The sequence below is a fragment of the Ictidomys tridecemlineatus genome, chromosome 5 (assembly GCF_052094955.1).
Source record: "Ictidomys tridecemlineatus isolate mIctTri1 chromosome 5, mIctTri1.hap1, whole genome shotgun sequence".
In the NCBI taxonomy this organism is placed as follows: domain Eukaryota; kingdom Metazoa; phylum Chordata; class Mammalia; order Rodentia; family Sciuridae; genus Ictidomys; species Ictidomys tridecemlineatus.
The window spans coordinates 78,109,749-78,137,075 of record NC_135481.1 but is presented as its reverse complement, the minus strand read 5'-3'; the positions used below and the strand labels follow the sequence as shown (position 1 = coordinate 78,137,075).

The following is a 27,327-nucleotide window of genomic DNA, read 5'->3' as shown; positions in this document are numbered from 1 at the left end:
ATTTGCAATCACCTTTGAATGAAGAGGGGTAGTTCCTTGGGTGGATTAGGAGTTTGGGTCCTCCAGGAATAGAGAACATGAAAAAGCCATGACAGTGTGAGAGATCAGAGGACTGCAAACCATTTGCTTTTCCTAGAACCTATCTGTGTATGCAGAATGAGCCGGGAGAAGAAGGGAGGGCCATACAAGGAAGGGCTCTGCACAATAAGGAAGGAATTTAAACTTTATACTGCAGGGCATATTTTTACATAGTCCCCAAATACTCTAAAGGTAAAATAATTAAAACAGTATGATACTGACATAGAGATAATTAATGAAACATAACAGGAAATGGAGAAACAATAGAAACTCTAGATGATGCTATATGCAGAAGTGTAATATGTGAAAAGTAGCATTTTCAATTCATGAGTAAAAGATGGATTTTTTCAACAAGTGGTGTTTGGACAATTGACTAGTCATTTCAAGATGAAATTTAAGTCCTGTATATCAAACTGCACATTTGTTAAAAATTCTGGAATAAATTAAAGATTTAAATGTAGAAAACAAAAACAAAAAAATAAGAAAATATTTGTAAACTTGGGGTTAGAGACTGTTTCGTTTTTATTTTAGTGTGACATCAGACAGTTCAAAGGACTGATAGGATCACATGTAAGTTTTCAAAAGTCAAGCTTCTGAAAGGATAAGTAAGACACTACAGTTGTAAGCAAATGACAAGTTAGGAAAATGTTTGCAATCTATATAACAGTCAAAGAATTTATTTCTGTAATATATATTAAGTTCCTACATATCAATTTAAAAACTAACCTGAGAGAAATAGGTAAAGAACACAAATTGGCAAGAATTGAAAGAAATGATACCTCATGATAAAAAAGTATGCTCAATGCCAGTAACAATAAGAGGAACACAATTAAGACAGTTTCATTTTTAGTTTGTCAGATGGTCAGCAGGAGATACATGTCAGGGAAAGATATCACACATAATGATTAATAATGTCCCATATTTGAGAGAGCATGGAGCAATATGAACTCTCAAATACTGAGTATAAAATCAGTACATACTTTTTGGAAGGTAATTTGTCAGCATCTGTAATACAATGTGTGCATATAATTTGATCCTAGAAATCCATAGCTAGCAACTTATTTTATATAAATGTGTAAATGTAAAATATACTTAAAATATAAATACCATATTTAAAAAATAAATATATTTCTAAAATTCAAGTATATGTATGTGTGTGTGTGTGTGTGTGTGTGTGTGTGTGTGTGTGTGCGCGCATTGTACTGGTGTTTATAATAGCAAAAATCTGGAAACAACATAAAAATCCACCAAAGGGATTACTTTAATAAATTGTAGTTCACAGATAAATAATTATGTTGTTGTTAAAAAGAATATACTGACATGGAAAGATATCCATGAGATAGCATTACTTGAAATAAATGATTATCAGAATAGCACTTATAGTATAATTTGGCAAGAGAGGTAGTGACTACAGTGATTAAAATCAAGGATTTTGGGTCAACTGACTTAAATTTGGTTTAAAGTGCTTTCCACCACTTATCAGATAAGTAAAAATGACTAGCTTCTCTAAATCTTGGTTTCTTTATCTGTCCAACTGGAAAGGTACATAGCTCAACATTGTAGGGAGAATTCCTAGCACATAAGGAGGCTAAATATATGCTAGTTATTATTATTGCTAATAAAATTTTGAATAATTATCATTTTAAAGATCTTTAAATAAAAAACAACTTTCAAAAGCAAATGTAATATGTTTAGTATTATAAAGTATAATTTAAAAATGATACAGTACAATCTTTAACTGTGTTATATAAGAAATTTTAGCTTATGTGAGCAATGTATTCTATTTATCTGATCATTTACCAGATATGATAATGACTTTGATGCATCAATTTTTGACAAATCTTTTTAAAATTTTATTATGAGTTTACTATGAAATTCCACTGACTATAGAATCTGTAGATATTAAAGAGAACAGAAGATATACATATATGTATATATTTACTTTTTTCTAGAGTTTTTATTTATTATTTATTTTATTTAAGTAAAATAATAAATCAAAAGTTTATGATCTGTTAAAACATTCATTATTTCATTAGACCTTAAGGTCTTTTATATATGTTTAATTTTATTGGTACATTATAGTTGTACATAATAGTTGGGTTCATTTTGACATAATTGTACATGCATGAATTTTATTTACTCCATTTTAGTCTCTAGTGCTTCCCTCCTCCCTACCTCTATCCTCCTCCTTCTACTCTACTGGTCTACCTTGCACTCATTTATGTATTTTTAATTGGTTCTTTGTAGGTACAAAAGAAGGTGGAATTCACTGCAGTATGTTTATACATGCATACAGAATAATTTGTGAAATCCATTCTGCATTTCTTCCCCTTTCCCTTCCCTCCTCTCTCCCTCTCACTGTCCTTCTACACAGCTGGTCTTCCCTCTGTCTTTATGATATCCTGCCCCACCTTTTTCCCCCTTACTGTGCTCTAGCTTCCACATGAGAATATTTGACCCTTGATTTTGAGTCGACACAGATCTGTTTTGATTGCATATTTATAAACCTTGTGCAAACAAGGAATGCATTTGTATATTATATCTAAGTACCAATATAAATAACTGTTAATTTTAGATGGTCTCCATTATGAGAAGTTTTAAAAGCCTTAATGAAATAAATTAGAAATTGTCCTCTAGTCATTAAATTGGTTATTAATACTCTTTTGGTAGTAATTATTATTAATTATTAATATTTTGGTAGTAATTATATTATATACACATATATTATATTACATACATATAATCATATTATATACATGTTCAGTTTTTAATCATCTCAGGAAAAACATAATGAAATAGGAAGGCACACTTTTAAGTATGTTTTCCCTAATAAACTATGGAAATAAACCACTGAAAATGAGAAAACATGTTAAATAGAAATACATTAAAAAGTCTATGTCAATATAGTCTGTACAAGAAAAATAATACATACCCTTCTGTTTGGAAGATCATACGAAAGCTGTCCCCTAAGCTTTTATAACTGTTTGGATCAGTTGCATATCTCTGAATCTGGAACCTAGGAACAAAATCAATCAACAACAAGAAAAAAGAATCCAAGTTAAGGATTTTGCCAAATGACTTTTCTCGTTTTTCAAAGTCTTAGAAACTCAGCTTTTTCAGATTAATTTAACATATTCTGGTCTTTGCTATAGATTTTATTGATTTATTTGCCTTATATAAGTTTGACCTTATTTTTGTAGCCTTTAATATTATATTTCTTTGTACTTTAATAGGAACTATAGAAAAAGACTTTTTTCATCTGTTTCTTAGCTAGGCAGATGCACCCTGAGGCATTTATACTTTTTTCTTTCGTGTAAAGCATATGCAGATGTCATGTATTGCTTTAATGTATAATTCAGAAATCTGAAGATGTGAATGAAACAAATAACTCTAATTCTTATTTAAATTAGTGTTCTTTGATGATGATTTAATGTAAGGTTTGAAAATTCAGACTAATTAATATGTCCTAATTTGGCTCCTTTTTGTAAACTTAGAATTAATTCTGAGAAAAGAAGCCTATGACTGGAGTGAGAGCTGGGATTGTATGTTGGTCTTATATTTCTTTTCTTTACCTTTTAAATTTTGTTCTAATTAGTTATACGTAACAGCAGAATGCATTTTGATACATCATATATAAATGAAGTATAATTTCTCATTTTTCTGGTTGTATATGATGTAGAGTACCACCAGTCATAAGTTATATACGTACATAGGATAATAATGTCTGATTCATTCTATTAACCTTCCTAGCCTCATAGCCCCTCCCCTCCCTTCACTGTATCTAATCTAAAGTAACTCTAGTCCTCCCTAACCCCTCCCTTATTGTGAATTAGCATCTACATATCAGATAAAACATTACACCTTTGGTTTTTTGGGATTGGCTTATTTCACTTAGCATGATATTCTACAGCTTCACTCATTTACTGGCATATGCCATTATTTCATTCTTTAAGGCTAAGCAATACTCCATTGTGTGTGTGTGTGTGGGGGGGGTGTATGTATCACATTTTCTTTATCCATTCATCTGTAGAAGAGCACCTAGGTTGGTTCCATAGTTTAGTTATTGTGAATTGAACTGCTTTAAACATCAATATGGTTCTGTCACTGTAGTATGCTGATTTTTAAGTCCTTTGGGCATAAACCAAGGAGTGGGATAGCTGGGTCAAATGGTGGTTCCATTTCAAGTTTTCTGAGGAATCTCCATACCGCTTTCGATAATGATTGCACAAATTTAAATTTCCACTAGCAATGTATGAGTGAACATTTTCCCCATATCCTCACCATCTTTCTTGTTGTTTGTATTCTTTTTTTGTCATGACTTTGATTTGCATATTATTCTGTATCAATCCCCTACATAGTTTTGTTGTTGTTTATATTCTTGATAATTGCCATTCCGACTGGGGTGAAATGAAATCTTAGAGTGATTTTGATTTGCATTTTTCTAATATCTAAATTTATTGAACATTTTTCCATATATTTGTTGATCAATTGTATTACTTCTTCTGTGAAGTGCCTTGCCCACCATACTTTTGGTGTTAAAGTCCTTTGAGTTCTTTATATATCCTGGAGACTAATGCTCTATCTAAGGTGCATGTGGTAAATATTTTCTCCCAATCTGTAGGCTCTCTCTTTATGTTATTGATTGCTTCCTTTGCTGAGAAGAAGCTTTTTAGTTTGAATCCAACCCATGTATTGATTTTTGGTTTTACTTCTGTGCTTTCGGAGTGTTTTAAGAAAGTCAGATCATAGGCTGATATGGTGAAGATTTGAGCCTGTATTTTCTTCTATTAGGCACAGGATCTCTGTTCTAGTGCTTAAGTCTTTAATCCACTTTGAGTTGAGTTTTGTGCAGGGTGAGAGATAGAGGTTTAATTTCATTCTTCTACATACAGATTTCCAGTTTTCCCAGCACAATTTGTTGAAGAAACTTTCTTTTCTCCAATTAATTTTTTTTTGCATCTTTGTCTAGTAGGACTGTATGTATGTGGATTTGTCTCTGGGTCTTCTTTTTCTGTACAATTGGTCTACGTATCTGTTTTGGTGCCAATACCATGCCATTTTTGTTACCATAGCTCTGTAGTATAGTTTAAGGTCTGGTATTGTCATGTCTCCTGCTTCACTTTTCTTGCTAAGGATTGCTTTGGCTATTCTGGGCCTCTTATTTTTCCAAATAAATTTTATGACTGCTTTTTCTACTTATATGAAGAACATCATTGGAATTTCAATAGAAATTGTGTTAAATATGTGCAGCGCTTTTGGTAGTATGGCCATTTTGACAATATTAATTCTGCCTATCCAAGATCATAGGAGAGCTTTCCATCTTCTAAGGTCTTCTTAAATTTCTTTCTTTAGTGTTCTGTAGTTTTAATTGTAGAGGTCTTTCACATCTTTTGTTAGATTGATTTACAAGTATTTTTTTTAAGCTACTGTGAATGGGATAGTTTTCCCAATTTTCCTTTCAGTTGACTCATCATTGGTATAAATCCATGCATAGCAGAATTAATTTTAACACCTATATCTCACCATGCACAAAACTCAACATGAAGTGTATCAGGGACTTAGGGATTTGACCAGAAGTGTATCAAGGACTTAAGGATTTACCTACTAGAAGAAAATATAGGCCCAACTCTCCATAATGCCAGCTTAGGAACTGACTTCTTCAACAAGACTCCTAAAGTGCAAGAAGTAAAATCAAGAATCAATAAATGGGATGGATTCATACCAAAAAGCTTCTTCACAGCAAAGGAAACAATCGAGAACTCGAAGAGAGAGCTTACATGATAGGAGAAAATCTTTGCCACCTGCACATCATATAGAACATTAATCTTCAAGATATATAAAGAACTCAAAAAACACCACAAACAAATAACCCAATCAATAAATGGGAAAAGGAACTGAACAGGCACTTCAGAGAAGAAATACAAACAGTCAACAAATATACAAAAAATGTTCAACATCTCTACCAATTAGAGAAATGAAAATTAAAACTACACTGATATTACATCTCACTCCAGTCAGAATGACAATTATCAAGAATACAAGTAACAATAAAAGTTAATGAAAATGTGAGGGGAAAGTTCACTCATACATTGCTAGTGGGACTGCAAACTGGTACAACCACTCTGGAAAGCAGTATGGAAATTCCTCAGAAAAGTTGGAATAAAACCACCATTGGATCCAATTATCCCATTTCTTAATTTATACCCAAAGGACTTAAAATAAGCATACTACAGTGACACAGCCACATCAATGTTTATAGCAGCTCAATTCAAAATAGTTAAACTATGGAACCAATCTAGGTACCCTTCAACAGATGAATGGATAAAGAAAATGTGGTATATATATACAATGGACTATGACTCAGCCATAAAGAAGAATGAAATTATAGCATTCTCTAGTAAATGGATGGAACTGGAGACTATCATGCTAAGCGAAATAAGCCAATCCCAAAAACCAAAGGCCAAATGTTCTCTCTAATATGCAGATGCTAACACACAATAAGATGGGGGGAGGAGGGAAGAACAGAAATTCATTGGATTAAACAAAGGGGAACAAAAGGAAGAGAGGGGGAAGGGAATGGGAAAGACAATAGAATGAATCAGAAGTAACTTTCCTATGTTCATATATAAATATGTTACTAGTAAAACTCTAAATCATGTACAACCACAAGAATGGGATCCTAATTAGAACAAGGTATACTCCACGTATATATAATGTGTCAAAATACACAAAACTGTCATGTATATCTAAAAATAACAAATTAAAATTTAAGTTGTACATAGCTTATCAGAAGACCATGGGCCATTGCAAGTAGCTCATTTTAACTGTTTTGGATCCAGAGATGCATTTTGTGTATATCTCACTGACCTGACTCAGTAGGAGATTTCGTCTAGAATAAAAACAAAATTTGATGGTCAGGTAGATGTACTATGTTTGGTATTTCTGAATTATAACAGATAAATGAGATGACTTGGTACTTTGGATACAAATGAATTAACACTAACCAGAAATTAACACAATAGGAGAATCACATATAGGTTTATATAACAAATAACTGTGGAATACATAGAGCAATTTCCAAAATATGACTTTGTTTCAGCTCAAATAAGCATCTCCATCTCTGCCTTTGTGTATTTGTAACCTTACTCATTGCTAACTATGAAACACTTTCTCATGTCTACTCGGGAAATCCAAGACTCGTTTGTAATTGTTCTCGTAAGGAAATTATTTAACATACTTTCATAAATTATAAAAGTATTATAGGCACATAGATGTTTCTCATAATATCTCCAATAATCTTTCATTAAGTACATTTACCTCAGTCAAATTCCTTTCTAGATGCTTTTCTTCCAAATTACCAAGTATTTTCTTAATGTGTGCCATATGATATAAGATGCTATAGGTTTTACAAAAATCCAGGCCATTATGTCCCTTTTAAGTAATATAGGAAAAAATATGAGAAAAAATAATTGACAATATAAGAGAAAACACCAGAAATGTTAAGTAGCATGGGCACTGGGTTGTCCAGGTGTTCATGGGGTGGAGGGATAATTACTGTTTACTGCGGAGGGTCAGGAAGGGTTTCAGGAAAGGGAAGGGATTTGAGCTGGTCCTTGTGGGATTCAGAGAGGCAAAAAGAGCAGACCAGGAGGAAGCATTCCAGGTGCTGAAAGGAACAAAGGCCAGTGAAGGAAAGCTGCCCCTTCTCATGGGGAGTGAAGAAAAAGACTTTTCCCCATAGCAGCCCCATCTGGATTTCCTTCAGGAAGATGTTCCATTTCTCTGCTTGCTGCTCATGCGTGGTTGCTCATGGTGGTGGAGACCTGAGCTGTTTAGAAGAGGGTGCTTAGGTGATAAAGTCAAAGGCCAGTATTGAACATTTGACCTTTTTCTGTCCTAAGCTGAATGCTTCAGCTACCTCTCAGAGGCCATCTCAGAGTCATGTGACTCTGTTCCTAAAAGGGACTGTGAAAGAGACAGCAGATGGACATGTCAGCTTTGTCTATACTGGCAAGTTCAGGAAACACCAAGGCTTGTACAGACACAAATGACAAATATAGTTACTTCATAAGTGACTAGTTACCTAACCTGGCTATTGGAATTCCAGGCACTTCATTCACTCATGTATGTAATAATTCCTTTCATTTCTTAGAAGCCAATAAATAATATTTCCAACCCATTATTCATTCAGCTAACATGAGTTTTTAAGCATTGCTGTATATTAGGTACTACTATATTGGGGAGTTACATAGAAATAAGACATAACCCTGCCTTTCAGAAATTTATAGTTAGGTAAAGGAGGCGTGCAGAGACATGATACCATATACAAGGGAAAATGTTTAGGAATAGTGTTTCAGAGTATCAGATGCTGGCCAATGAGTTCTATTGATACTAGTACCCTTTGTTTAGGGGATAATCTCCAATCTAGGGGTAGACTGTGACAGACACAAAGTAGTACTTTTCAAGGACACTGGAGTGAAGAGGAAAGCAAAGGAAGGATATTTTGAGTTAAAAAAATGTGTGATAAACTTTACCCAACTATTTTAGAATAGGCAACAAGAATAGTTAGCAGAATCCTTGGAGAGTACTTATATAGAAGCTAAGAGTCTCCTGAGTAATGCTGTATTCATTACAAATAGGGGAGGTGACATCAAAATAACTACATGAGGGGAGCCTACAAGCTGTGTTGGATGAGCAATGGGAAAGGATGGACAGGCATGGTAAATTCTGCTGCCTCAGTACAACCTCCCATAGGACTCACTATGCCTAAAGCAGCTAGAGGTCCCATTAAAAGGGTTAGGGCAAGTACAGTTGTCTCTTCTACTGTGCATCTCACATATGGCATGCCCACACTGCAGAGAAAGTACATGCAGTATTTAGTTCCACAACACATGACTTATTCTGATCACAGACTTATCAGGTCTTCTAAGGAATCTGTTTCAAGTTGATATAATTATAGTGTATTTTGGTCAATCATGTAAAACAGCAATTTCCTTCTTCCTCTCCACTATATTTCAGCAACTTAAAAGGTCTCTATCCTGGATTGAAGCTTTATATCAGCATTTTTCAAGCTCCATTCTATGCTAACAAATTCTCGCTATGCTTAGGGAGACAATTTTCCAGTTACGTAATACAACTCTTTGTAAAATTGCAAAGGCAAAGCCACACTACTCTTGATTGTATTTAGAAGAAAAGGTTGGACCTCTCCATTGTCCTAATAAACGTAGCTTCTACACATCTGGAATCTCCATCCAAGTAACTTCTTTTATTAAAATAAAAATTTGCTACCAAGCCAACAAACTGGACAAAAGAATAACTCTCAAGAAATATTTGGTGCCTAACATTCAGTCAGAATCAAACACAAAGGAAAGGAATGTAGATTAAACCCTGGGCTACAATGCAAAGGAATCAGTTATGCAGCCAGCCTCAATGCCTGTCTGCACAGGACTGCATGCACTTAACAAGGAGGGAGTAGGCTGCCACACTGTAAATGTTAAGTGACATACTGTGGTAACCTTCAGGGCCGGTGGGCGATTCTCAGCATTCACAAACAAATGCACAAATATTTTTTCAAAAAATTTTAAAATTTGTTCTAATTAGTTATACATGACAATAGAGTATTTTGACAAACTCTATAGAAACGGAGCACAACTTCTCATTTTTTCTGGGCACAAATGTATTTTTTAAAGTTAAAAAATGTTTTCCCTCACTAAATAATTTTTCAGTAGATTTTGTCAAGAATCATGACTACAATATTTCCAACTAATTTATCTGTGTGCTCAATGAGACATTTTAAATTTCTCTGCTGTTGATTATCAGCATAGTTAGATATGCCACTTCAGCTTGTCTGAGGACTTCTGAAGACATGGTCATAAGAAAGAAGTTTGAAAAAAATAAAGTGGCTTTTCTGTCTTAAACGTCTTAAGACAAGGCTATTTGAAAATTCAAAAAAATATCATTTTATTCAGTGCCTTTATTTCCAAAGGATTGTAGGTTTTGGGATATACATGTATACTTAATATATGTCTAATATATTATACATGTTTATATATAATTTATGATTTATGTATGTATTCATATCTTTATTCATATGCAACAATTAGTTACAAAGGGTTGGACTGGATACCTAATGGGATTCACCTTGAGCTATATTTGTATAGCATATATACTTTTTAATCAGATCATATGATAATTTGATGTGTGCTGGGGGAGAGAACCAATGGAAATCTGGGGCGGGGGGGGGAGGGGGAGCTATTGTGAGCTGCCTCTGACGCTCCACCAATCCTAAGCAAATTACTGCAGTAGGTGCAGTTTATCTCTTCTGTGTCTAGATCATTTTCTAGATTTGCAATTTTTGTGCTCTTTCTAGCTTTCCCCACTTACCCCTACTTTCAGAAAGTGTTCATATCATTCATTTATCCTTATTGCCACTTTTGCTTTGATGTGCTATCTGTCAAAGCTTGTCCTCTGTTAAGGGGATTTAAACTATCAAAGAGGAGGTGCCAAGGTTTGTTTTTTCTAGGGTGGGGATGAAGAGGCTCCTTACTACCAAAGACAACTGTAAGTGGTACTTATTTTCCCCCTCAGTGACATTCTATATAGCATTAGGCTACATAATAATTCCGCCTTTGTGTCAAAGGAGGTGAGGCACTTTAGTGACTAGACCAGCAGCTACCAGTTATAATTTGTGTTGCCACTGATTCACAGGACACACTAGTGAAAGGTGTAATTTAATCCTCTTTCTCCTCAGAGATAAAATGGAACAGCAGATAGCAGAGGACAGTTGTGCTGTTGTTGTTGTTATTATTATTTTGAGGAAGAGCAATACAGAGTTAATACTTGAGTTTCTTAGCTTTAAGAGAGAAAAGACCTTTCATTTTATTTTATAAATCTCCCAAGTTCCATATTTTATATGGGTGGGAGACTTCCAGTAAAACTTGTACACTGATAATAAGTGGTGATGAGCCTAATGGAACTCCCTGCAGAGATCTTTGTAAATGTGCTATGAACAAAGATTATTAGTAATTATCAGAATATTACACATGCTCCTTAATAAACACTTAAGAAACCCACTAATGAATCAGAGATTAACAGACCAAAGGTTTGCAATTATAGAACACATTAAAAGGATAACTGTAGGAAGATTAAATAAAGATTTTAATTCACCCTAATTAGTCTATCTTACCAAAATAAGAGTAAGTTTTCTTTCTTACTCATTAGATGAGCATGGCTAAACTCAGACCAACACGCAAAGACATGTCTAAGGTTTTGAAACTTAGGCATACACATAAACCTCACCAACTTTGGGGAAAAGCCCAGAAATCACAGTATTAGAAAAATTTCTGCCATGGATGTTTTTTCCTGTGCTCTGAAAAATCACCTTCGAGCAGAACAAACATCATTTTCGTACAAAAAGCATAAACCCCAGCACCTCTACATTTTCTATCCTGCAGAAAGACAGATCAGATGGTAGGTGAGTGAGGCTGGTGATTTTGAAGAGATTATTCTTTCAGTTATCTTTCATGAGTTTTGGGAGGAAAGATTTCCTTCTAACATTTCTCTGTGTTCTTAACTTTAGTGTTCTAATTTTAAGTACCGAGTGAGTATGATAATAATTTGTTTTTAAAAAGTTAGCTATGGGCTGGGGATGTGGCTCAAGCGGTAGCACGCTCGCCTGGCATGCGTGCGGCCCGGGTTCGATCCTTAGCACCACATACAAAACAAAGATGTTGTGTCCGCCCATAACTAAAATAAATAAATATTTTTTAAAAAAAAGTTAGCTATAAATATTTTGTTTACCTTCAGATAAAATATAATAATCATCCACATAACTTCACCTTGGCATCAATAAAGGCCTTTAATCATAATGAAAGGGCATGATTTCCAGTTCTAGACTTGGATTTCTATCTCCATGTTTACAGAGAGGTTCCCATATGTAAAAGGGAAGGGTAAGAGTTTGGGGGATCCAAAGAAAACAATACACAGGACCTGCCCTCTGGAAGTAAACAATTGGAGGGTAGGAAGATATTAATAATTAACTCTAAACAAAGTGAAACACTTGTGCTAAGTAGAGATTCTCAGAGCTTGGTTTATCTGTGATTTAAGCATTGCCTCTGCTTGCTATGTTCCTAGTCTGGGCCTGCCATCAATTAACACTCTAAAATAATGCTAACAAGTCCACTGGGGTTGTAGAGTTTGGGTCTGCACAGTGATCACCTACTGAAGTTCAAAATCTAAGCCCATTCCTATTTGGCTACCTATCAAATTATTCTAAAAATTTAAAGAAAGAAAGTTATTTTTCTTGATTGTTCCTTAGTCATTTCCTTCTTTATAAAAGAAATAGAAACCTATACCTGACAAAAATGAATATGTCTTTTGCTTGTTTAAATTCTGTATGTCTTCACTATATGTAGGTGGGCTGGGCTATGCTTTGGCTTAGTATTTATGATATTGTAAAGGAGACCAATAAATTTCTCTATGTTATTATAAAACAGTTTATAATTTGAAGAAATGTGTAACCTGGAGTGCTCCATCAGCCTAGATAATTACTACAGATAAGGTGACAACATTTTGGCAAGGCCACAAAAGCAAGGAAAATCTTCTGTGCCATGTAATTTTGAACATGTTTTTAAACAGAGCTTCAAAAATATTATCTCCCTGAAATATCAGATCAACCCAGATAGCCTGATTGTATTTTAAGTAATTTTCTGTGATCCTTGACACATCTAATTGCTGTTCCTTTCACAAGCCAAGATTTAAAAGCTAATGTTCTGTGACTATGCATTTCATAATTTACAGTTAAACATTACAATTCAATATCATATAAATGGTTCATCATTTGCCAACCACATATTTTCTTACAATAAACATTTGCTTATTTGTCTTTGATTGGTGTGGTGTAATACATCTACTTTTATACATCTTACGCCACTGCAAGATACACAGTGTTTCTAGTACATAGAATCATTATAAAATTTGACATTACAAAATAAATTGTGATAAGAGAGTTTATTCTACCCTCTGGCACAAGTTCTTCTAGTTGTTTATATTACTTATCAGTTAAAACCTGAGTATACTGACAATGTAATTCTAAAATTTATTTTAAGGATAATACATTAGTTAACAAGTCAGAGACAAATGATCATTAGAGATTACAACCTAAATCTAATAAAGTTAAATCACAAGTAATGAAATAGACTAATTAACATAGCTGTATAATTAAAATATTTCGAGCATAAACTGGTCTCAAACAAAAAATTGACTAGCATGACTTTCAATTATTTTGTTTTGTAAGAGATGTCACATCATAAAACTATGCTAACATCAAGTTTAGTGCTGCCATCTCCTTCAATACATATATGTATATGTATACATATATTTAGTCAAACTTCATATGTAATGCCAACAAATGCCTCAGATCCATAGGCACCTACCTACGTTCTTCCAAGTGCACTGCCTAAGCTGGCCATTATAGTGGTTAATTAGCATGAGACCAATTTGTACTAGGGAAATGAAGAATGAATCAAAGATTGGAAATAAAACATACTAATCAAGGCAATGAGAATAGAGAAAGGCACATTAACTTCAGCAATGAAATATTAAAATTATCATAGAAATGACAAAAATCATAGTTTTATCTATTCTCCAAATAATTAGTTCTTAAAAACCAGACCCTCTCCTCCCAAAAGTTAGCTAGGATCTTTCTCTCTTTGATTCTCTCCACCTACCTCCTTAGATCCATATGTTTTTCTAGCACTCATGGATAACATCTACTGCCTGGTATCAGAGAACCACCATTCTTACTGTTGAATCTCAGCTTGTTGTTCAGGATAAATCTTAAGTTCTTGGTTTCTAACCTCCATAAAAGATTTCCAGAACAGGGGATTCAAATGCAGCCAAATCTGCCAGAACCCACTCAATGGCTCTGGGAACTGAGCCACTTCACAGAAACTATACACCAGAGACTATGAACCAGGGTCCTGGCCAGGGAGAATGTTAGAGAATATGGATGTAGTGGCTGGAAACCTGGCAGACTACTCCATTTTATTTTAATGGTTCAAATTAGCCCATTGTATGGTTTATTTAGCACTGATAAGGATACTTATCAGTAATATCAAAGAAAGAAAGATTAAAAGAGTGAGTGTTTTCTTTGCATTCATAAGCATAAGTGCTTATGTTAGAAAGAAATTTAGGGAATGGAGATCATTAGCTTGGCTAATATTGAGGAAGAAAATATGCTTATGCTTTTTTTTATATCAAGATGGACCTTACAGGTCACCAAGATTTATATTAATTGTTATCAGTTCCAAACAAGGACACAGTTTTCAAAAGCATATCATAGGTAGATAGGGCACAAAAGTGATGATTAAATGGTAATTATACTGCTTAATTATATATTTTTTAACTTTGAGAGCATTATTACACATATATTCTCATCTCAGGGTATCCTTTAATTTCAGTTTACTTATATTTGTAACTGTAAACTCAGTAAATAAAAAAATAAAAAGTACCACTTTGGAACTAGGAAGCATCAGGCTACAAGAAGTAGATTTCCCTGGAGTATCTCAGTTGTACTATGAATTCATTTCTAATTCAGTAAAATTGCCTCTCTGAACCAAACTTGTTCATTAGTAAAGAGAGATTAATGTTACTTGTGTAGCACTCAACTGACATTGAGGTTTATTTTTGGACACTTCCCCCGCCCAGCTTTCAATTAATTGTGCTGGGGAGAACCAGCTTTCCAAGACACTGTTCAATTGATTCAAGTGATCCCTCACTTGTCAAAGTGTAGACAGAGAAGGGGCTCCTCATGTTGGAGTCTGTATGGACATCTTCATAGGAAAATTTAGATCATTTTTATTTGAAGAGCAAATGATACATGTGATCCCTTTCAGTCCTCACTTTATAGCCAATTGGATCAATATATCTTGGACATCAACAAAAGATCTTTCTATATTTATCTATGTTTTATTCCATGGGGTTTACATATATTCAAGTGTTTAAATGACTTCTGTGTGCCTGGGGAACACTGTCAAAGCTATATCAACCAATGAGCTAATAAGTGTGCTCTCTCTCTCTCTCTCTCTCTCTCTCTCTCTCTCTCTCTCTCTCACACACACACACACACACACACACACACACACACATTCTCTCTCCTATCCTCCTTCTCTCAACTAAAAAATTCATTTAATAATTAATATTCCATTATGTTCATGGACCCACTCTCAAAAGAGCCCCTGTGTAAGCATGTAGTTTCATTATTATCATTATAATTAAAAACAATTTTAAAATTACTTAGAACACTAGCTACAGAAGAGATACATGAATTTTTCCCACCCAGGAGCAGGCCTAACCTGTCTATAGAACTTGTATACAAAATTGTGCTTCACTAATTAATGAAATGTTTAATAAAAGACAACTAATAATTTTGGCAGTACTGCAAGCATGTAGTTTGGCAGGTCCTAAAATACTACAAGACAATTCAAGAAAATTAATTTTATAAAATGCTGACCTTACTGCAACAAGCAACTTTTACACTGTGTAACTTTGCATTTTAAATCTTGATTACCTTTAGAAAATAATTCTCTGTTTACAAATTAAGATCTAGATAATTGAGGAGCTTAAGTAACCTAGGGTTCCTAAAATACTAAATACTAAACATAAGACATTCATTTGAAGTGAGACCTAAGTGAGAAACCTATAGTAAATAAATATATAAAGTTTGCACCCTCTCCTTCAAACTTTTGCTGGGATGAGTTCTGGTTGTGTCCAAGGAAACTCCACTTGCTATCATTCAATTAATCATATAAAAGGTAGGTGGGAGATTAGACTTACAGTGGAGTTTCAGTCTTTCTTCACAAGTAATACCTTATTATCAAATATGAAAGACCAAAAAGTGTTCCTAAATAGTAAATTTACAGATAATAAAAACTGACTAAAATTTATTGAATGCCCAAACTTTTCTTAACTAAGACATTGATGTTCTCACAGAAGTTTGCATTCCAATAGGGGACAAAAATGTAGCATTAAAACATTAATGATAGGAATTTTCTCAGATTTTTAAAAAATTTATTCTAATTAGTTATACATGACAGTAGAATGCATTTTGACACATTGTACACAAATGGAGCACCACTTCTCCTTCCTCTGGCTGAACATGGTATAGAGTCACACTGAGAGTATAATCATACATGTATATAGGATAATAATGTCCATCTAATTCCATCATCCTTCCCATCCTCACATCCCCTTCTCTCTACACAATCCAAAGTTCCTTTATTCCCCCCTTCAAGTTTTTTCAGAGTTGTGGTATACTTGCTAGCCTCCTTGAATAGTCTAGGGAACCCATTCCAGAATTTTCAGGGTCTATGGGGGCCTTTTGAATGGGTATTACTCCCCTGTGCTGTTGTTACACGTGATCTCTGGCTTGGCCAGGCTTGGCCAGGCTTAACTAGTCCAGTCCCTTCACTAGAGGCCTCATAGAGTTTTTCTGGTTCTTTGTTTACTGTGGATAGTTTGTTCTATCTTCTCCCTTATTGCTAGGTAATCAGTTATTTCTCACACATCAGGGTTTCTGCCTATAAACCACTCTCTGCTCCTTTCCCCTCCTAATCCTTCTCTCCTGCATTCCTCCTATGTGCTTTAGTTTATCACTTAAAATCAGCAGTACACTAAAGACCAGAGAACTGAGCTTGGTCATGGCTCTTAGTGAGGGCCTGAGGGGCCATACTGTGAGTTAAGTCCATGAACATTAATGCCTGGCCCTTGCAACATCGACTTTGGCTATTCAGAGACGATTTCTGCATGTGTTTTGTTTCTCAGTTCTGTGCCAGAGAATTGAGTTTCTGAGATAAGTGGTCTCTGGCTGAGTTTGAACTTTCCCTGGAAAATGGGCCATCTTGAGAGAAGGGAAGAACCAGCCAGCCTCCATTTTTCTCTAGACTTCTCTGCCCAGAGACTCTGGTGGGCATACTCAGGCAGAGCACCTCTGGATGGTATAGTATCTCCTTGTGGGAGGAAGGCCCTGCTGCTGTATGTGCCTATTCCTTCTGGATTCTTCCCCTCCAAGGATCTAATAAAGTGTCCTGTGACTCTTGGATGCCAAGCAGGAACTAATTTATAACTTATGATGAGGATTCGAATGATGACCCAAAGCACAGCTGATGGCAGCCTTAGTGATTCCTTCTTCATTATATTCCCTTATTTGTCTTGTGGATTCTGTTTCTGTTTGTTTCTTCAAATAAAATGCCTTTCTGTATTGTTTGTGTTTGTTTTTCATTTCTGCATTATGGACTGTGTGGTAAGTGTCTGTTATTTAGAGTCTCATAGACGTATGTTTAGTTTGACAATTTGAGAAAAAAAGAAAATGTCTGTTGAAAAACCTGTAGTTTCAGAATTCAGACCAAAATCACTGTGGTTTTCTGTTGGCTCTGGTAGTACTGTGCTATCCTTTTTGGTAAGAGGAAAGAAGGAGAAAAAAAAAAAAAAAACGAAAAAGAAAAAGAAAAAAAAAAACACACCACAAAGAATTCTGCTTCCCAGTACGAATGCTTTTGGAACTGCTAAGCCCCCTCTTACTCAAGAGTGTTAGGTCAAATTCTGGCAGAAGTCATGGGACAGCTGCAGTTCCTTCCGTACTTTGATTTTTTTTTAAATCTTGATATAATTTATAGAAGAATTGGCAGGTTTTCTCTCTCTCTCTCTTTCTCTCTCTCTCTCTCTCTTTCTTTCTCTCCCCCTTCTCTCTTTCTTGTTCTCTTGAATATAGACAACTTTTGAAATAAAAAAGGAAGTTAGTATTTTCAACAGTAAAGTCAATATATTCACAACTATAAATATGCCAAGAGAACTTTCTACAATAAAGATTGGTTTGATTAATTTTTTTAGTAGTAGTACTTGTGTCAGGTTGAGTTCAGCTATCAAGAGAATTATAAAGTTATGAAGAACACATATTTTACATAAATATATATATATCTATACACACATATGTGTATATACATACAATTTTAGCCAATTAAAAGATATAAAAATGTGAAAAAATGTTATGAAGCTCTGAAAGTGTTTTTAAGAAAAATTTTACCACAGGTCAATAAGTATACAATTGACAATATCATGCTTTTAGATTCAAATAAAATACTGAAAAAAAGATTTTGAACCCCCAATTTAAACCTCCCAGAAATATGAAGGCATAAAGCTGATGACTTTTTCCTTATATTTAACTCCTTATCCAAAGTGAATGTGGCTTTGTCAAGGACTTTGGTTGCCAAGACTGACCTGTATCAAGGTTACTCATATAAGGGAACAGGTGGTTGTTAACAGAGATGGTATGTGATAAGAAGGTGTAGTGAGGTCTCCTCTGGAAACTGGCATTAATTGTAATATGGAACTCCATCAGAGACTGTACAAAGTGATCCCTGTACACTAACATCTCCTCCTCCCTTTTCAGTTGTGTGAAGTTCATGCTGGAAGACATCTACCCAGCCAGAGAGCACATCTCCAGTTCCCTATATAACCAGGTATAGGTAATGTGATAGCTTTTCCAATAGAATCTAAGTGAAAGTGATGTGTGCCACTTTCAGAGTGAGGCTTTTAATAATGGAGTGACAATTTTTTATTCTCTCCCTTGTTTCACGGTAAGATATACCTTGCAAGATACATCTTACATTAAGACTATGCTACCCACAAGTTGGAAGCAGAGGAATCCAAAGCTCCAGTGGGTAAACAGCCATAAGATGGAAGGAGTCTAGATTTCTAAGTTAAACACCAAGGAAAGCCTCCTACAATCCAGGCACAACTTCACTGGGCTACCATGTGAGTGAATACGCTTATATTGTTAGAGGTTTATCTGTTACTGCAGGGGGTTTGCTTTAATTGATACAAGAATCAACATACATCCTCTTTATAGACTGGTTCCTTCTGGCTACTCACGCTTCCTACTTCCTCATGGTGCTGAATTTGGTATAATATGATACAAACCTATGCCTATCACTTAATTTTTTTTTTTGCCATGACATGTGTCAAATATTTTTCTTCTGCCCATCCAGAGCCATTCTCTGCCTTCTTCTACCTAGTTCCTTGTCTCAAGAGGTTCTTTGAATTCATGTCTTCAAAAGACTCCTTTGTTTTCTGCCTTCCAGTTGGACTCGGTCAATAAGAAACCATGGCAGGTGACAGGAGGGAGGGAGGAGAATAAGGTTGGGATCTTTATTGGACTGGTTCCTACCTGTGAGACTTCCTTAGACCTGCTGTCTCTATCAGCTGAAGTTCACTGACCCTATCAAGGAGCACTCTCTTCATGACTTTCATCTTTGAAGTCTTAGTCACCTTTCCCTCCACACATGCCTTTGGGCTTAGAGGTAGTGACAGATTTACTTCCTGCTGCTGGTAGCCCCATGGTTCTGAGTTAGTCCTTGTAGTTTCCAACCATCCTGCTCTAATTTTACTAATTAATCCATATATAAACCCTCTTCAAATTATTCTAATTTGAGAGTGCTATCTATTTCCTGTTGGTTCTCTCACTGCAAAAACCACATTATAATTAATATTGACAAGAGGGTGGTCCTTGGGTCATCTCTCTAATACTAGTTTACTTAGTGATGTCCAGGGAATGGAGTTATAGTACAAATATGGCTGTCAAGCCCATCCCTTCAACAGATGCCAACAAGAGGCTGCCCAGGAAGAGGGTTTATAGGTACCTTAAAACAGGTTCTCGAAAAGCACACCTTCCTGTTTTCAGAGAAATTTCCCTTCTTCTTTTTACTCCTTTTGCAGCTATGTGTCTGCTGTTGCATCTTTTTTCCTTGTGGATTGTTTTATGACTGCCTTTTGAAAACCAGATTGTGCCTAGTGATTAGTGAAAATTCTTAGTGCAACATTGTTTAGAATGCTAGTCTTTATATTTAAAAATGGAAATGACTATAAATATAAAAAGGGAGAAAAGTAAAAATAACTACAGAATAACATTTTTGCCACCTTATTTCTTAGGAAGAAAATATCTTTATACCAACTTAATTCATTGGAAATGCTAGGTAGTATTTGTATCCAAAGAAATAATCTCAACTTTCTCTGTCAATTTTTATGAGATCATTCATATATTTTTATTGCCATTAGTTCCCAGCCAAAGATGTTACAAAAGGAGTGGGGTAACTGAGTCAAATGGTGGTTCCATTCAGAGTGGTTGCACCAATTTGCAGACTCACCAGAATGAATGCTGCTTTACATATTTTAAAGTTCATGCTTTAGATAAGCTGCCATAAGATTAAAATTGCAAGACATCTTTCCAAATTGGTATATTCTTTTTGTTTGTTTATTTATTTATTTATTTATTTTGGTACCAGGGATTGAACCCAGGGGCACTTAAGCACAATCATACCCCAGCTCTTTTTTATTTTTTATTTTTTGAGAAAAGGTCTCACAAAATTTCTTAGGGCCTTGCTAAATTCCTGAGGCTGGCTTTGAACTTGCAATCCTTCTGCCTCAGCCTCCCAAGCCACTGGGATTACAGGTGTGTGCCACCACATCCAGCTTCCAAATTAATAAATTTAAAGAGTACTGCTATCATCCTTCCCCAAACACAGGAAGCCCACATTATCATCTCCTCCTCAATATCCCACATCATCCATTTTATGACTTGGGATATATGCAGAAGCTTAGAGCTACTAGAACTTCATGGTGGGATTCAAAGTGGGGATAGCTATTCATTTCTAAAAGTCATAGGTTGATCAAATAATCTTAGTTTTCCTGTCTCTCCCACCCTTCTGCCAAACCTCTTAACACATAAGACCAGAAAAATCTGACTAGACATCAATCCAGCAGAAAGCCATTTTATTTACACAAGCTTCTAGTAGCTCTATAGAAAACAATTTATTTTTGTTTTATCATGTTTTTCCTAAACCACTACTACATTAAAAAGGCCATTGAAATAACACTAGAGATTTAAGTAAAACCCACAAAGACTTAAAACTCTGCTGTCCAGTGGGTAGCCACAAGCCACATGTGACTACCGAGCAGTTCAAATGTGGCTAAGTGAATAGAAGTTCATTAGATTAGTCAAAGGAGAATGAAGGGAAGTGAGGGGGATGGGAATAGGAAAGACAGTAGAATGGGATTGAGTATAACTTTCCTGTGCTCATATATGAATACACAATCAGTGTAACTTTACATCATGTTCAACCACAAGAATGAGAAGTTATACTCCATGTACGTATAGTATGTCAAAATACATTCTACTCTCATGTATAACTAAAAAGAACAAATAATTTTTAAACATGTGGCTAGTGCAACTGAGAAAATAAATTTGCTTCATTTTATTCTAATTAATTTAGATTTAAATTTAAAAAATGAAAGAATAAAATATTTTCCATTAAACATAACTTTGTTGTTTTGCTAGGACAGTATTTGACTTCAACTGTTAGATGTTGTATTGTAGTGAGCAATATTTTTTTTTTAAATGTAGATAGTAGCATATTTAAAATTATAAGTCTGGCTTACATTATATTTCTTGAAAAGTACTAGCTTAAAAACAAATCTTTAAGTCTAAAATACTAGTTTTTGTGCGTAGAGCTGTACCCAAATATGTGGGCCATTATCTGAGTGTGTGGGAAGACATCTCTAGCACATAAAGTAGATACAGAGTTAAGATAATATCAAAATTTAATTTTGTATTTCAAAATTCAATTCTCCTCACATAAACTTGGTGTTACTAATTTTACAGTGCCTCATTACTTCAGTTATTTATGTAAGTTTGAAATAAAATAAGGTTCCACAACAAGTTAATTTTATTATGCCAGTTTTGAACTGAAAAGATCAAAATGCCTCCTTTGGTCTTCCTCAAACAATCTTTTGTACTAGAGATGCAACAACCCTTAGAATGAAAGTACAGAGCCTATAAGACCAGCACAAATGTTTCCTGAGAAATGCAAAATGTAATCTACTGAATTAAATTCCAAATCAAATTAGGAACATTGAAATGACTCTTAAATATACAAAGTTCTTTTCCTTCCAGCTATTTGAGTCACAGCTGAAGATAGCAGTGTAGTCTGTTCCAAGAATAAAATTTGAGAAAGATCAATACATAGATATGCTCAAGTCATTTCCATGCCTATGTTGTTGTTAGTTTGATAAAAATGAAATACAGTCTTCCAAACATAAGGAATGTCTACATGGTCTAAAAGAAAACCAAATCCCTCACTGGAAAACAGAAATAGCCAGTTTTTCAGGACACTGCTGGAGGGAAGCTGGAGCTGTTTATGGAGAGATAGTGACTGAAAATCACTAGAGTGCAGGGAGGAATAAAAAGTGCTTTTTCCTTCCAGATCAACCTAATCACTCCATGAAATAATACACATATCTTCATTATAATGAATCATAACAATGATTTGAGATCTCTCAATACAAATTTCATGCTTCTTTGTTTCTCCTTAGACAGGACAAGAGACAAAAACTGGAAAGTTTGGGTCATATGGATCATGGCAGCACTGCTATGTCTGGAATTTTCTTATAAATATCCTATTGCTTTGAGGCTCACAGGCCTAGCTAAAACAGCAGGGACAATCTCATTTGCACTTTTATAGTTGTAGAGGGATTTTCAAGAGTTAAAACAATTTTCCATAATATTCTGTATTAACGGATCTGAAGTGTGATTATTACACCTTTTCTGAAGACTGACAATTTGGAAGTAATTTTGGAAAAACAAACAAAATTATAAACAAATGCCAACAGTAGGACATTCTTGGGTACTATAAAGAATCTACTTCGCAACAAATTTTTACTGCCTGTTTGCAGCTTTATGCCTTTTTAAGATTATTTTTTTAAACACTATAAATGACTGTTTCTACCCTTGTGAAAGTCATCACTTCAAAGGAACGTCTTGTGGCACTCTTTACAATGACTAAACAAATCTCAGAAGACAAAGTGGATTCCACCTTTTTTTGTGTGTATGACTAAATAATCAAGAACATTTCATTAGTCCTATTTTATTTTACTAAAATAAGTGCTCACTTATCAGCATTTGAGTAATTTCACTTTATTTAAAATTATAAATGATTTTTTTTCATTAAAAGTTAAAGCTTCCACGTATTAAGTTCATTAAAGTTACAGTTTCATTTCATCTATAAAGTGCATAGCAAACTACACAAGTCATTAAGGATAATAAAAAAAGAGGATACCTAAGGAAGTTTAAAAACCAGAGTCAATGAGAAGGGAATTCAAACTAAATACACAATACTATTAAAATAAATTTTATATACATACAAAGAGAAAATAAATAAACACTTAGAGGAGTTAGTATATATATACTGAGTTGATGGATTGGAAAACATATGGGGTTAAATGGAAGAAACCTACTTAAAGCAGTTAACTTGTGATTCCAGGAAGGGTGGCTGCTGGGACAGTGAGCAAGGTATCTCATAGGTAGATGGGAAGTTAAACCAGCACAGGACAGGACTAAAGAGAGAAGTTTAAAAAGGAGATATGTGTGCATCAGAGCTGATAATCTTCTTCTAAGAACAAATTTTATAATTTTTAGAGCTTAGTAGAAATTTTCTGTATGTTTAGAAAAAAAGATGCATATAAGATAAAAAAGAAGTACCTAAATAATTGGCAGAAATGAGAGTAAATTATCAAATAGTTTTTGTATTTACTTAGGAAAGGGCATTGGCTTCCACTAAAGCTGGCTTTGTAAAAGGAAAATTGTGCCAAACCAATTTAATTTCCACTCACCATGGAGTGACAGACTATGTCAACCAACAGAAAACAATAGTTTTTCTTTTTAAAAAAATGTTAAAATAGGTCAGGCATGAAATAATCAAATTCTGAAGTGCAAATTTGATAAGGGCTTAGGCAAGGTAAGGACACATGCAGGTACAGCTGTACTTCTTTTGAAAGACCAACTTTTCCTATTGAAAGAGAATTTAAAATTGTATGAAGTCAGTAACAAAGGAGTAAGAAACTTCTAAAAATGTGCATTTGCTGGATTAAATTAGAAAATTAGATATATTTCCTGTATTCAAGAGATCCTAATTTCTTTTCTTTTAATTTTTTTTTCAGAGAGAGAGAGAGAGTGAGACAGAGAGAGAGAGAGAGAGAGAGAGAGAGAGAGAGAGAGAGAATTTTTTAATATTTATTTTTTAGTTTTCTGCGGACACAACATCTTTGTTTGTATGTGGTGTTGAGTATTGAACCCAGGCCGCCTGCATGCCAGGCGAGTGTGCTACACCGCTTGAGCCACATCCCCAGCCCGAGATCCTAATTTCTTTGAAATGTCTAGAAATAAAAAATTAAGGGCTAAAAATGTAGCCGAGTAGATATTATTACTTTATGTATATATATGACTACAAGACTAGTAAGATTCTGCAACATGTACACTCAGAAAAATGAGAAATTATATCTCATCTATGTATATCAAAGTGCATAAGTGAACTCTACTGTCATGTATAACTAATTAAAACAAATTAAAAAATTAATAAAATAAAAAATGTAGCTGAGTCGTACAGCACTTACCTAGAAATAAAGAATTCTATAAATTCTTTATTTCTAGGTAAGAAATGGGCACACAGATCCCACAGGAACCTTCTGCTCATTTATCTCACAATTATCTTTTAAAGTGCTAGGCTTGTTTCTAACAACGGAATATAGGATATTCAATCTAGGAATAGAGTAAAAACATGTCTTAATGATATGTTAAAAAAACAATTAGCACAGAGAAACATTAATATTCTAAAGTCCAATTAAATGCATTGCATCAATTTCTTGTCTTTCAGGGGGAAAAGACTGAATGTCAATCAAGCAAAGTTTCATTGATTTTTCCAAGTATTTTCCCTTATCTCTAGATTAGGTTCTAAAATACATTGAAAATAAAAAGGGCTTTGGAGCCAGACAGATCTGGGTTCCAATCCTTATTCTGCCATGTAACCATGCATGAACTTGGACAGGGAATTTAAACCTTTCTTTTTCTTTATCTGGAAAAGTGATACTTGGTTTGCTCTTTGTAGTGGCAATTAAATAAGACAATGCTTGTAAATGCTTCATACCTTTATTTCTCAATAAATATTGGTTTCGCACTCCCACTTCTCAATCTTAAGGTCTCTTCCTTTCTCCTTCCCTAATTGCCTGTATACCTTGGAAGGGGAGATTCGAGTAAAGGCTAAGAAGAAAGACCTGTCTTATGAAATAGGAAAAGGAACACAGCCTAACTTCCTTTTATTTTTCAACACTTGTGTAAAGGTTCCCTGATTCTAAGGAACCATTCACACACATTTGGCATACTTATGGTGTTCCTCAGTTTTTCTTATGTCAAATGTCAATAAGCTGAACAGAATAGACTCCTTGGTAAATGGCATTAAAAAATATCTTTTCCTATGTATATTAGGTAAAGCATAGCACCAACAAAGAGTAGGATCAATCTACTAATGCTTAAAAAGTAGTCATGCCACCAGGTCAGGTTACAACAGCAAACTTGAAATGGGAAATCAGACCTTTTGTTCTTATAGATTTGTCCAGTTTTCTTAAGTAAACAAAGATCAGTTTCCTAGCATGCTCTATAATATCTTGATAACAATTTAGCACCTTAGTATAAAGAAAGAGCCAGGAATTATAAAATCACTTAGAATGTATTATTTCTAGAGCAAGCAGACATAAGTCTTTGAGGATTAATTTCACGCTGAGGGTTAAATTTCACTTTCATGATAGGCTAACTATTGCCTGGGGCTACACAGATAATGAACCTGCCAAGGGATTAGCAAGGAAACACTTGTGTTATTATAAAGCGGGTACACTTCCCTTTCTAACCAAGTTCATCCTACATGACATTAACAAATTACTCCCTCTCTCTGCCCACATTTCAATATAATGTGAGCCAGCAAGTGACCCCAAACCAATAGGACACAAGATAAGATCTTCTCAGAGCATGAATGGCTATTAAATGTGTCTGAGACAGCTAGACCTCCTGCAGGGAAACACAAGGCATTTTATCTCCACAGGACCTCTGCCCCCCTGCAGAAACTTTTCTTTGGTCATAAAGTCTGTAAATGGAGAGAATACCAAGAGGTAGGAAAGTCTTAACACAAATATTTAAAATGGGGGGAGGGCATGCAGGGAAAACACAAATAAAATATTCACAAGCACCTATCTTCTAGGTAACGACTTATAACTTGTTAAAATATTAAATGTTTAGAGAGATTTCTGATATTTAAAATGGAAATATTTTTCCTCAATAGAAAATTCCTTAAATAATAGGCATCTAACTGGTTTCTACATTTGACTGTATCTTGATTCCACTGTACAATGGATGGAGCAAAGACAAAATAACAGATATGCAGAATCGATGGCTCCTGTTACCTAAGAAGTTGTAATATAGGGATGTTTAGTCTATTGAATGGACCAACTGCTGCCAAAGTGAGAGTTGCTATTTCTGTAACTTGCTAATAAGCATCAGTGGGGAAAATGTGGAATATTTAAGGCATCACTGGCATTTGCTACAACCCAATTTTGTTCAAACTATGAATTTTATTGGAAAGCACAATATAGTTTTCTTATCTTGTGCCATTTCTGTTCAAAATACTGTTTTGTGAAGAGTAGATAATATATAATGCTTTTTATAAGTTCACTTTTTTATTTTTTAACTTGAATATTATAGAATTTGTCTCTATAATAATGTTGTTGCATTTCATGTATGTTCTGTTGCTCTTAGGGACATGTGTTGAGAGCTAGCATGAAAGACTGTGTGATTGTGTAGTGAAGATGAAACAATCTAAGCTTTGACTTTTTGGCTCTGTAACACTGAAGTCAACCTATGTTGGCACAAGAAGTTTTGGTAGAATGTTGGAGGTAGGCAACAGGGTACTTGGGTAAAGGATCTAGCAGGTGGCAGAGAAAATGAGTATAGTCAGTAAATATATTTTTCTTTAAAATATGGTACTTAAAGTCCTTTTGTTTAATTAAAAATAGTTCTTTTGATTAATAAGAAAAAGTATAGTATTTAAAGAGAGAAATCTGGAAAGCAGCATGGGGATTCCTTAAAAAACTTGGAATGGAACCATAATTTGACCCAGAGGAATTAAATTTAATTCCCAAAGGAATTAAAAACAGCATACGACAATGATGCAGCCACTTCAACGTTCATAGCAGCACAATTCACAATAGTCAAACTGTGGAACCAACTTTCAACAGATGAATGGATAAAGAAACTGTGGGATATATACATAATGGACTATTACTCAACAATAAAAGAGAATAAGATTATGGCATTTGCAG

General features: G+C 34.5%; 1 protein-coding gene across 12 annotated transcripts in view; it reads right to left on the bottom strand.

Annotated features, from left to right (window-relative positions):
• The window catches only part of Slc25a21 (solute carrier family 25 member 21), a 497,747-nt gene that overhangs the window by 136,960 nt on the left and 333,460 nt on the right, over positions 1–27,327 (bottom strand). For 7 of the 12 annotated variants that reach the window (XM_078050204.1, XM_078050206.1, XM_078050201.1 and 4 more), the window contains one exon: positions 3,011–3,094. The exons of the other annotated variants lie outside the window; for them this stretch is intronic. In XM_078050204.1, coding sequence (XP_077906330.1) covers positions 3,011–3,094 — 84 coding nt within the window. The remainder of the gene's footprint in view (positions 1–3,010; positions 3,095–27,327) is intronic. 12 annotated transcript variants of the gene reach the window in all.